Genomic DNA, 13122 nt, shown 5'->3' with positions numbered 1-13122 from the left:
AGATCTCAAGAGAGAATTTTCGATAGAGGAATCTCAAATGGCTAAGAACCGCTTAAAAGAAATGTTTAATATCATTAACCATCAGGGAAATGCAAATCAAAGCTGCTCTAGGATTCCACCTTATACCTGTCAGGATGGCGAGGATGAATAACTCAAGTGACAGCTCATTCTGGTAAGGATGTGGAGCAAGGGGAACACTCATCCAATACAAGAGTGTAAACCTGTAGAGCCACTATGGAAATCAATATGGAGGTTCCTCAGAAAATTGGGAAATGACCTACCTCAAGACCCAGCTATATCCTACTCCTGGGCATATAACCAAAGGATGCTCCTTTCTACCACAAGGACACTTGCTCAACTACGTTAACAGCAAACAGCAAACGTTAATAGCCCAAAACTGGAAACAACCTAAATGTCGCTCAACTGAAGAATGGACTAAGAAAATGTGGTACATTTACACAATGGAGTACTACTCAGCAGTTTAAAAAAAACAAAAAAACAAAAAAACAAAAAACCCAGCATCATGAAATTTGCAGGCAAATAGGTGGAATTAGAAAAAAAAATGTTCCTGAGTGAGGTAACCCAGACCCAGAAAGACAAACATGGTAGGTACTCAATTGTAAATGGGTGTTAGATGTTAAGTAAATGACAGTCATGATACAGTCCAGACTCCGAGAAGTTAAGTAACAAGGGGGGCTCTAAGTGGGGTGCATGGATCTCCTGGGAGAGGCAAGCAGATTTTGCAGGTACATTGGGGGAGAGTAGGAAGGGGAATAGAAGAGACATGACTGGAATTGGAGGGTATTGCGGGGGGGGGGGGGGGGGGGGCAATGTAGAAAATGAGTGCAGTGGAAACTCCTGGAATCTTTGGGGGTTACTATACCGAGGACTCCTAGAAATGGGAGATGCAGAACCTGAACCAGGCATCTTCTGTAACCAGGCAAGTCTTCAGTGGTGGGACTGGGACATCACTCAACCACAAAATCTTCAGTCTACAACCTGTCCTGCTACAGGATGTGATGGGACAATGGTGGCCCAGAATGTGTGGGAGTGGCCAACCACTGAGTGGTCTAATTTGAGGCCCATACCATGAGAGGGAGCCTATGCCAGACACTGCCTGGATGACCAGAACTGGAGGCTGGATAGCTCGAAGACCAAACACAACAGGCCATAAAATAAATAAATAAATAAATAAATAAATAAATCTAATTAAAATCAATAAAATTATTTCTAATGATGTTCTGTTATACTCATAGATTGGTGCTTAGCCCAGCAGTCATCAGAAAGGCTTCCTCTGGCAGCTAATGGGAGCAGATGCAGAGAACTACAGCCAAACATTAGGCAGAGAGAGGACCCAGATTAGAGCTCTCCATTAGGCCCCTCCACTCAGCACTCAGGGAACCCATGGAAGAGGGGGAGGAGAAATGATGGGAGCCAAAGGGATGGAGGACACTAGAAAAGCATGCCCCTACTTCCCCCCACCCCCAGCACCAACTAAGCAGGGATCATGGGAGCTCACAGAGACGGAAGCAGCAATCTTGGAGCTTGCATGGGTCTGTGCTAGGTCCTCTGCATACATGTTATGGTGGTTGGCTTGTTGTTCTTGTAAGTCTCCTAGCAATGAGAGTTAGGGTTTCTCTAACTCTTTTCCCTGTTTGGGGGAATCTTCCTCCAACGGGGTAACCTCACCCAGCCTTGATATGAGTGTTTGTACCTGGTCTTATAGTAGCTTGCTGTGCCATGTTTGATTCATGTCGCTGGGAGGCCTGCTTTTTTCTGTTGGGTGTAAAATGGTTCTGAGGGAGAGGGGAGTGTGGGAACTGAGAGGAGTGGCGGTGAGTGGGGAGGAGCTGCAGTCGGGATGTTTTATATGAAAGAATAAAAAAAATTTTTTTTTTCAAAAAAGCCACATTCAAGCAACAAAAATTCTATTGCCAAAATGGAACTGCAAAGTCCTAAAAGCCTTCTTGGGTTGAAGAACAGCAGTGACTGAGCTACCCGACTGCAGCGGCACACATCTGTAATCAGCACACAGACGCTGATGCAGGGGTCACAAGGCCCAGGGCAGCCTAGGCTACACACAAAAACAAGAGGAATGAAAGGGAAAGGAATGACAGATTTTTTTTTTTTAGTTTTTAAAAAGGAAAAGAAGAAAAGATTTAACATGCCCAAGGTAAACCATTAAGTAAACTAGTAAACTTGTAACTCCAAATAAATGTATTATCAGACATATTATTAATGTGCATTTTTAAAAGTTTTTTAAATGTTAGGAAAAGATCAATAATAAAATTATCAAATATTTTTATTCCATAATTTGTCTTCTATAAATATATTTAGAAAAATGGAAAAATCTGAGCAACAAGACTGTTTAAATAATTTTTCCTTATTATTTTTTGCTTTCTGTTTTTCTTCCTGTAGCACTGAACACTGAACACCGAGTCTACATAAGCTAGTCAATTAAACCACCAGTACATTTGCTCATTATTTTAAAGTCCAGTTAAGGAATAAATTAGTTTCCAGTTTTCTAGGCAACATTTTACATTCATACACTCCTTTTAAATTTACAGCAAAAAATAACTATGATTCCATTTTTGTCTTTGAGAAAAGCTAGCTCACTTATGCCTATACAAAGAACTAAACTAATTGTCCGTGCACTGCTTATGTGCTCACTCATTTACCAAACACTGAGTGCTGACTGTGTTTACCACTCCAGGCACTAGAAAACAGAGTAATAACCAAATCAAAACACAGTCCTATCCTCATGGTTATTACAAGTAGAAGAGAGCAAAGCAAGAAAACATCTGCAAATAGTAAACACTACTGAAAAAAACGAAGAAGCAGCCCATAGCCACAATCAGGAATCCATTTTTGATGCTTTTAGTTTGAAAATTCTACAAGCCATTCAGGTAGAGACAGTGACGAGGCAATCAAACACATGGCATGCTCTCTGAGCTGGACACACGTATTTGAAAGCTGCAGCACGGTTACGTCATTCACAGGCACAGGGCCGGGATGTCAAGGCGGGAGAGAAGACACCAGGACTGAAAATGGGGCCTGACAAACTGAAAAGCTCTGGGAGATAGGAAAAAATGAGACCAAAGTAAACTCAGAATGTAGCCAGTGAGCCAGGCAGCATAACATGAGCACGCAGCCCTGCCTCAGAAAGATGAGGCAGGAGGATTAAGCCTGAAGCCATCCTAGACCAGAACATAGCAAGACGCCTCAAAAAAAAAAAAAAACAAAAACTAAAAAATATATGTGAGTGGCCAGTGGCACAACAGAAAAAGCAGAGGGGATGGTATCCTGAAAGCCATCGGAGGTGAACACACTTCCCCTGTCTCATGTACAGCTGACAGGTCTGGGACCGCAGGCCTGGTGACCACAGCACGTTCACCACAGAAGCCGCTGGTGGGCTTCAGTGACTGACTTCAGATGGCAGGGGTGGTAGAGACAAAACGGATGAGGAAGGAACTAGCACCAGCCAATACAGCTCTCTCCTGAGTGCTGCTATCCAGGACAGAGGCAACCACGGTGACTACAGGAAGACGACTGTCGCCTGATTTTTAAGAGAGAAAAACTTAACAGCACGCTTGTATGCTTATGGAAAAGATCTACCAGAAGAAGAAACTGTTGAGAGAAGAAGAGGCAAATACAAAGGGCAGAGAAAGTAAAGCTGGAGAGATGGCCATAAAAGGAAAAAAGAGAAGGGGAGAAGGAAATTGAGGTGGGAAGACTTTAATGCTGTAATTTAGAGGAAAGCAAAGAGACGTGGAAATAAAGTGAACGGAAACAGTCTGACAGAATTAAGAGCAGAATGGGTAAGAAAGAGTCGGATATTTGGCCAAGCAGATACAACAGGACTACAATTGCCTTCTCTGCTAACACAGGGACAAGAGTTGGGATAAACTCCAAACTGACCACAATGCCTCCAGAAAAGCTAATAGCAAAGAAACCCAACACATTGCAGTTTCACCTTTTTTCCTTGTGTTGTAGAAGATAGAAAACATCCAAAACTCAACTACCAACTGCTTCATAGATTAACCAACTCTTACAGAACCAACTGTTTCCACATTATGTGCAAAAGTCTATGGCTTTCAAAATACCCAATTTAAAGCCAGGCACAAAGGTGTGAGACTGTTATCTCATCACACAGTGAGGCAGAGGCAGGCAGATTGCTGTGAGTTCAAGGCCAGCCTGGTCTACAAGGCAAGTCAAGGACAGCCAATGCGATACAAAGAAACCTTGTCTCAAAAACCAAAACAAAACAAACAAAACAACAATTTAAAATGTGTCAGGCAAAATCATGCACAGCTGAAATATTTTCTAGGAGATGAACAGAGCTTAAACATGTAGATTTCCTTGTAATTAATATACGTGTGTAATATATCACAAGGCGATATATGTGTAAAATATATGCATCTGCAGCTACAAATAAACTACCTTGGTTTTTAAAAGAACAACATTGTAAGTAAATGCCCAGATAACAATAACACTGGTACACACAACTTACGATTTATTTGATGAATGTTAAAATTAAGTATCACATTGAAAGAGATGTATCACTGCTTAAGCACTGCAAACCTGCTCTGCCCATCCTACTTTTACCAGCTCTGAAGCATTTGGAAGAACACTAGACTCATTTGCAAGTGCTGCTGCTAACATTTATAAATTCCTCAGCCAGGCACTTAACATTTCTATAGCAGAAACCCTTCTATTACAAATGTTAAAAGTCTCATGGCGTCAAGGCTTTCTTCTGAGGTACTACGTCTGAAAGTTCTACAACACATAACACATTACAAAAGTGTTTAAGATTTAAATGTCTTCGGGCCATCCACCACCACCACCACCCCCAAACAACACAATTAACACCTGGCAAATTAAGTCCGACATGATTGATTAGCATGTTCACCACCTCTCTTTAAACCTTACCTTCGAATGAGCAGGCCCGCTTTCATTCAGAAGTTTATACTGGGGTTGGATGCTATGGAAACGGGCTAACTCATTTACCAGACACATTGGAGTTTTCTCTTTGGGGTTTGCCATTTTATCGTGGAGAAAAGCTGTAAATAAAAAGGCTGTAAAGTTTTTGTCAAGAATGACTTTTAAAAATGGAAGAAAAACTAGCTTTGATTTTTTTTAGACTAAAGTCATACTGTACAACTAAATTATTTTCATGAATTTGTATTTAAAATGTTATATATCATGTAATGTCTTCCATCACATGCAATAGAAGAATGTAGCAGATCTTGAACAATAAACAAAGGCACCTTTTTCTTATCTGTTATTCTCTGTATGCATGTGACACCACCACCATGCTTAAAATAAAACAGCTTTAATTTATAGAATAACTTTTCCTTTTCTCTCAACAAACTTTTACCATCATCAGATAGGTTTCTTGATTCTTATTATTACAAAAGGTTTTTTGTTGTTGTTCTGTTTTGTTTTGTTTTTTAAGGGTCTCATGTATCCCTGGTTAACCTCGAACTCAAACTCACTATGTGGACAAGGATGACCAGGGCTGGGGTTGTAGGATAAGCACCACATCCAGTCTCATGTAGGGATCGAACCCAGGGCTTCCCGCACGACTGACAGGCAAACCCTCCACCACCTGAGCTACATCTCTAGCCCAATTTCTTTCCACCTTTCCAAATAGTCAAGACTTTTCCTTTTCAATTGGAGCAGAAAAGGTTCCAAACTTGGGGATCAAGTCCTAAAGGTAAATATTAGATTTTCAAAATATTTCTGCTAACTCTATGCAAATTAAACATGTTCCTTTAATTTTTATAGAAATTTTAAAGGCAACAAGTAGTGGAAAGAGTAGCAGTCTTTTCTACTTTTGTAGAAACAGTAGGCTTTCAAGTTCTAGGCCAGACTAGGCTACATCATAAGATCCTGTCTCAAAAAACAACACAAAGAAATTAAAAAAGAAAAAAATAAATGTTCACATCTAATACCCAGCATTAAACTGTTCATATTTTCTACATTTGCTTTGAATGTTATTTTATAGTTATTAATATTTTCTTTAAAAAACAAACCGCACTTCATTCTCATAAAATTCCTTTAATCTTCTCCAAAGAATACCAAGATGAATTTAGAATGTACTCTTCTAGGAAAATGTAAAATATAATTATAGACATATATGTAGTCATAAGGAAGTAGTCTTGATATATTTGGCTAATTCACATTTACAGCATGATAATAACTTTAGCTCTTTCTTCGGCATGTTGGGATTTTAATTGACATTGACTTCTGTGTTATCTTTTAACTAACACCAATTTCCCATGGCACTACTGTAATGGGCTTTTATCTACCCTTATAGTGAGACATTCTGTAGGTAAATTCTTCACTCTGTTAAGAGCTCAAGAGCTCTCAGCACAGCTGTGCCAAATAACCTTCCCATGCTTCAAACATGAAAATGTGGATTATAGTCACGTATCTTAATGTCATTTACAATCTGATGTTTACCTACTCATAGCCCACTAGTGTTTGGACATTTTTTCTGCATTCCTAAGTTACTAGTAAAATCAACCATTTCATATTAGGGCTCACTGTGAAGGGTCTCTGCTGGGTTTTATTGATTATTTTATATATTACAGCTTTCAGTCTTTTTCCATTATGGTTTATGTTTTTTATGTCTTACGACAGAAGGTTTATGTGTGGTGGGTACTATGGCAAGGCTGTTGCAGTGTGGTGGGTACTATGGCAAGGCTGTTGCAGTGTGGTGGGTGCTATGGCAAGGCTGTTACAGTGTGGTGGGTGCTATGGCAAGGCTGTTGCAGTGTGGTGGGTACTATGGCAAGGCTGTTGCAGTGTGGTGGGTACTATGGCAAGGCTGTTGCAGTGTGGTGGGTACTATGGCAAGGCTGTTGCAGTGTGGTGGGTACTATGGCAAGGCTGTTGCAGTGTCCTGGGTACTATGGCAAGGCTGTTGCAGTGTGGTGGGTACTATGGCAAGGCTGTTGCAGTGTGGTGGGTACTATGGCAAGGCTGTTGCAGTGTCCTGGGTACTATGGCAAGGCTGTTGCAGTGTGGTGGGTACTATGGCAAGGCTGTTACAGTGTGGTGGGTACTATGGCAAGGCTGTTGCAGTGTGGTGGGTACTATGGCAAGGCTGTTACAGTGTGGTGGGTACTATGGCAAGGCTGTTACAGTGTGGTGGGTACTATGGCAAGGCTGTTACAGTGTGGTGGGTACTATGGCAAGGCTGTTACAGTGTGGTGGGTACTATGGCAAGGCTGTTGCAGTGTGGTGGGTACTATGGCAAGGCTGTTACAGTGTGGTGGGTACTATGGCAAGGCTGTTGCAGTGTCCTGGGTACTATGGCAAGGCTGTTACAGTGTGGTGGGTGCTATGGCAAGGCTGTTACAGTGTGGTGGGTACTATGGCAAGGCTGTTGCAGTGTCCTGGGTACTATGGCAAGGCTGTTGCAGTGTGGTGGGTACTATGGCAAGGCTGTTGCAGTGTGGTGGGTACTATGGCAAGGCTGTTGCAGTGTGGTGGGTACTATGGCAAGGCTGTTGCAGTGTGGTGGGTACTGTGGCAAGGCTGTTACAGTGTGGTGGGTACTATGGCAAGGCTGTTACAGTGTCCTGGGTACTATGGCAAGGCTGTTACAGTGTGGTGGGTACTATGGCAAGGCTGTTGCAGTGTGGTGGGTACTATGGCAAGGCTGTTGCAGTGTGGTGGGTACTATGGCAAGGCTGTTACAGTGTGGTGGGTACTAGGGCAAGGCTGTTACAGTGTGGTGGGTACTATGGCAAGGCTGTTGCAGTGTCCTGGGTACTATGGCAAGGCTGTTGCAGTGTGGTGGGTACTATGGCAAGGCTGTTGCAGTGTGGTGGGTGCTATGGCAAGGCTGTTGCAGTGTGGTGGGTACTATGGCAAGGCTGTTGCAGTGTGGTGGGTACTATGGCAAGGCTGTTGCAGTGTCCTGGGTACTATGGCAAGGCTGTTACAGTGTGGTGGGTACTATGGCAAGGCTGTTACAGTGTGGTGGGTACTATGGCAAGGCTGTTGCAGTGTCCTGGGTACTATGGCAAGGCTGTTACAGTGTGGTGGGTGCTATGGCAAGGCTGTTACAGTGTGGTGGGTGCTATGGCAAGGCTGTTGCAGTGTGGTGGGTGCTATGGCAAGGCTGTTGCAGTGTCCTGGGTACTATGGCAAGGCTGTTGCAGTGTGGTGGGTACTATGGCAAGGCTGTTGCAGTGTGGTGGGTACTATGGCAAGGCTGTTGCAGTGTGGTGGGTGCTATGGCAAGGCTGTTACAGTGTGGTGGGTACTATGGCAAGGCTGTTGCAGTGTGGTGGGTACTATGGCAAGGCTGTTACAGTGTGGTGGGTACGATGGCAAGGCTGTTGCAGTGTGGTGGGTACGATGGCAAGGCTGTTGCAGTGTGGTGGGTACTATGGCAAGGCTGTTGCAGTGTGGTGGGTACTATGGCAAGGCTGTTGCAGTGTGGTGGGTACTATGGCAAGGCTGTTACAGTGTGGTGGGTACGATGGCAAGGCTGTTGCAGTGTGGTGGGTACTATGGCAAGGCTGTTGCAGTGTCGTGGGTACTGTGGCAAGGCTGTTACAGGGACATCTGGGACACAGGATGTTGGAAGATAGGTTTTTAAAGATTGTAATTACATTAGTTTTTAAAAAAACAAGATTACATCAAGGTCAGAAGACAAGAAAAAGACAGCTAAAGCTTTTCAGGGACATATGAAAGCACATAAAACCTCACACCTAGAGCTGTACACTGTAATTCCAGCACTTGGAAAGATGAGCTACACAGTGACACCTGGCGAGAAGAAGGCTGGAGTTACAGCTCAGTAGTAGAGCACTGGCACATGGCCTTGTGTTTGGCAGCAGTACACTGAACACATCAAGTGACTATGAGCAGAATGAAGAATGAATGGGCTGGAGAGATGACCTGGTAGTGTAAAGCTTTGGCTGCTCTTCCAGAGGACCAGGGTTCAGTTCCCAGCACTCACATGAGGCTGACAACTGACTGTGAATCAATTGCAGAGGAATTATCCTATGTCCTCCTCTGGCCTCCACTGGCACTGCATATACATGGTGTGTAGTGAAGTTTTGGTTTCTTTAAAAGCTCAGTTATGTTATGTAAACATGTCTTTGTTTCAATCCCAGGCATATGGGGCTACTTCAGTTTGTCCACAGCTGCTAACTATGCTGTCTCATGCTCTGGCAGGAGCATGCTCTCTGTTTTTGTTTGGTTGGTTTGGGGTTTTGGTTTTTGGTTTTTTGAAACGCTGTGTAACAGCCCTGGCTGCCCTGGACTCACTTTGTAGACCAGGCTGGCCTCGAACTCACAGAGATCTGCCTGCCTCTGCCTCCTGAGTGCTGGGATTAAAGGTGTGGGCCACCACGCCCGGCTTGGAGCATGACCTTTACCAGCTGAGAACAGTTTAATTTTGAGGACTCAGAAGGTCCTCAGAGCTGGGAGTGACCTAGGGTTGGAGGAAGGAAGGTGTTACAAGAGAGGAGGAGGCTGGTGCCCCCCACTGCTGCTTCTGGTTGCTGTTGATGGGCCCTAACCAGCAGGAAGTAGCTAAGAGACCTACGACCCCTTCCCCCTCTAACTCTCTCTCTCCTACCTAGTGTTGGAGGGTTGGAAGTTATTAGGACAGATAAAGGGTTGGAAAGGAGAAAGAGGCATAAGAACCCAAATAATAAGGATTCTAAAAGTACATGCAACAGTGGTCCACAGGCAAAACATAGGGTGTTTTTTTTTTAAAGTTTTAAGAATGAATGGGAGATTTGAAATAAGAAAGAGATGGAATCAGAACCCACTAAAGTACCAGATGTTTCCTAAATCAGAACTCTGAGTACAAGATGCCCTACCAACTGTAGGTCAGTCAGAGCTCCTGCCAATGAGGCAGGGCACCTCCTGCTGCCACAGCCGGCTTTCTCCACACAGCAGTCCGCTCCCATCTTTTGTTTCAGAAAGGACACAGGCTGTCTCCGTTTCTTCCCCATCTCTCTCTTCCTATTCTCTGCTACTGGGAGGAAGGACTCCTCATAGTTTGCAAGTTAAAAAAAAAAAATTAGCTGGGCGGTGGTGGCGCATGGTTTTAATCCCAGCACCTGAGAGTCAGAGGCAGGCAGATCTCTGTGAGCTCGAGGCCAGCCAGGTCTACAAGGGAATACAGGACAGCCAAGGCCACACAGAGAAACCCTGTCTCAAAAAAAAAAAAAAAAAAAATTAGGGGAAAAATTCTAATATTTAAACACAATCAAAGAACAAAGGAATTTGTCTCTCATACTGTTTCCCCTTCTAAGGAAAATGTAGCTATCTGTCCAGAGTTAATTAAAGTGAAGTTTAAAGTTCAAAGTGGACATTACATTTAAGGCTGTCCACGCAAAGACCACTGGGCTGCTCAGGTACTGAACTTCATGGTATCTATCCACTAAGAAAAGCAAGTTCATGCCTTAAACATAAATTCAAAAATAAGTCAAATGCAAAAGACAAAAAAAATGCCACAAAAGCAGAAGACATTTTGACTAAATATCTGTCATAATCCTGTAACCCAGAACACTTTTCTGGATAAGAATTAAGAAGCCACTAAAAAAAAAAATTGACAGCTAACAACATAAAAATGTAGCACTTCAGTAAACTATGACAATATATATGTATCACTTTTCAAGCCAATAGTAAGGAAGCACATTATACACTATGTAATGCTTAAACCAGGCCAAGTATACCCATCTATTCAATGTTTACCACGTCTTCATGGCTAAAACACTTTCAAAATCCTTACTCCTAACTTGTTGAAATATGTGGTGTATCATGGTTATGCATTTTTAAACTAACATGTAAGTTAACTGGGCAAGGGCATGAAGAAATGGGTATGTGCTGGTTTGAATGAGCACAACCATGACTGGCTAGTGTGTTTGAATGCTTAGTCCCCAGTTAGTGGAACTGTCTGGGCAAGATTAGGTGTGGCCTTATTGGAGTAGTGCCACCGAGGGTGGCGGACACCAGGCGCAATCTCATTTCTCTTTGCTGCCATCATAGCATTACATATAAGTAAGCACCATGCCTGTTCACTCCACGCTTCCATGATGGCTGCAGACTAACCCTCTGAAACCATAAAGCAAGAACCCAATTAAATGCTGCTCTTTTAGAAGCTGCCTTGGTCATGGTGTCTCTTCACAGCAATAGAAAAGCAACTGAGCATGTTGCTCACAGATATTAACGGCATTTAGGGGGTGCAGTGTTGATTAAAATGTCAACTGTACCTATCTCTAAGAAGGCAATAACACATATACAAATAGTATGGGAGACTTTTTTTCTTCTAGCAGCATTACATTTAAGTTCACAGCCATTGTGAGTTCTAGTACCAGTTGTGGTTCTATGTCCTCTATTCATGACTTCTATCTATAAATGGCTTTATTTCTGAAATACTGTTCCATCAATTTGTCTATTTTTATAGCAATACTACTTTCACTAGAGCTTTATAATAATTCTTGGGTCATGGGGATGGCCTCTTATGTTATTCTTTTATACTGTTATTTTGTCAAAGTTACTGATTTTGTGTTGGGTTTTTTTTTTTTTGTTGTTGTTGTTGTTGTTGTTTTGGTTTGGTTTGGTTTTGGTTTTTCAAGACAGGATTTCTCTGTGTAACAGCCCTGACTGTCCTAGACTCACACTGTAGACCAAGCTGGCCTCAAACTCACAGAGATCCACCTGCATCTGCCTCCTGAGTGCTGGAATTAAAAGTATGCACCACCATGCCTAAGTTATTGAATCTTTATATGAACTTTAATGATTTTTTGTCCATTTCAACAATAAAGTATATGAGACCTGGAACATTATTATCACAAATCTACAGATTTGGTGAAAATCAACAAAGTTGCCTTGCAATTCATGGAAACAGTATACAGGTAGTGCTCATTACTAACAGTGTGTCAGTGACGGGCCTGATCTACAGTTCCTGCAAGAGGACTAGCGAACCCTGGACCTCTGACGAAGGAAAAGGAAGAGACTATACTCATGCAAGCCTCTCGCCGTATTTTGTCAGTTCATTAATTCACAATATTTAAATGTTTCTGCTCAAAGGCTCTCTACTTCAACTATGTATATTGGGTGGGTGAGATGGTTCAGTGGGGAAAGGTGCTTGCCACTGAGCCTGACAACCTGAGCTGGATCCTGGAATCCACATCACCTCCCTATATGCATATGGCACGTGCAGGCCAACATGCACATGCATGTATGCACACGTGCACACACACAGACACACACACACACACACACACTAAATAATTGAATTGTTTTAAAGACATGTATACTGTTGACTAACATTGAACTCAGAGAAAAGAGCACTGTTATTCTGTCTACTCAGAGCTTATCTAGTTGTTTTTGTTATTGTTGTTGTTGTTGCCGCTGTTGCTGTTTTTCCCTAGAAAGTACACCAGGGCCTTTTTAACTAGGAACACTCCACAGACTTCAATACTATACCTCAGCACTGTTTTAACAGAAGCTCAGGAGTGCAGCCAGTGTGACAATGAAAACCTATGAGAAAGCCACTTGCAGGCAATGCACAAGGTGAAAGAATGCAGAGCATAGGCTTGTTCAATCTCAGGTAGGGATATGTATATTGAGACTCAGGATTTTCAAAGTTCTACAAGTCTATAAATAAGCATAAAAGTAACATTGACTTGAGGATTACAATTAACTCTAGTGACTAAGGCAATTTCACAGAAATTCAACTCACAAGAAATCAGTAAATAGTGAAGATCAAGCTTCTCAGTTTATACAGGTGCTCTTTCATTTCTCTCAGCAATAATTTGGAGTCCTCAGTTTTCTTTAGCATATTTTCCTAGTTTCAAACATCACTACAAGAGTTTAGGGGTTTGTTTGGTTTTGTATGGTTTTGGTTTTCTGAATTGACACTTGCTTAGACCAGACTGACCTCAAATCTGTACTGATCCTCCTGTCTCTGCCTCACAAGTTCTGGGATTGCAGGCGTGCACCACCAAACCCAGCTATTTCATATTTTTAATGATCCTGAAAGCATTCTCTTTACTTCATTTTAGAAGCCTTTTTAGTATTCTTTAGAACTGACCGGCTTTTTATTGCTCCTATATCCTTTAACCCAGATACACTCACTCATTA

At 42.4% G+C, this 13122-nt stretch overlaps 1 protein-coding gene across 7 annotated transcripts in view; it reads right to left on the bottom strand.

Annotated features, from left to right (window-relative positions):
* Stau2 (staufen double-stranded RNA binding protein 2) overlaps positions 1-13122 on the bottom strand; it is a 249960-nt gene that overhangs the window by 218258 nt on the left and 18580 nt on the right. For 4 of the 7 annotated variants that reach the window (XM_051158693.1, XM_051158743.1, XM_051158734.1 and 1 more), the window contains exon 3: positions 4930-5060. The exons of 2 other annotated variants lie outside the window; for them this stretch is intronic. In XM_051158693.1, the coding sequence (XP_051014650.1) occupies positions 4930-5043 (114 nt within the window). In that variant the 5' untranslated portion in view covers positions 5044-5060. Of the gene's footprint in view, positions 1-4929; positions 5076-13122 lie in introns of all 7 variants that reach the window. One more of the 7 variants, XM_051158701.1, reaches the window with a different exon arrangement.

Source organism: Acomys russatus, chromosome 2 (assembly GCF_903995435.1).
Source record: "Acomys russatus chromosome 2, mAcoRus1.1, whole genome shotgun sequence".
In the NCBI taxonomy this organism is placed as follows: Eukaryota; Metazoa; Chordata; class Mammalia; order Rodentia; family Muridae; genus Acomys; species Acomys russatus.
Note: the sequence above shows the minus strand (reverse complement) of the source record. Positions and strands in the feature narration are given on the sequence as shown.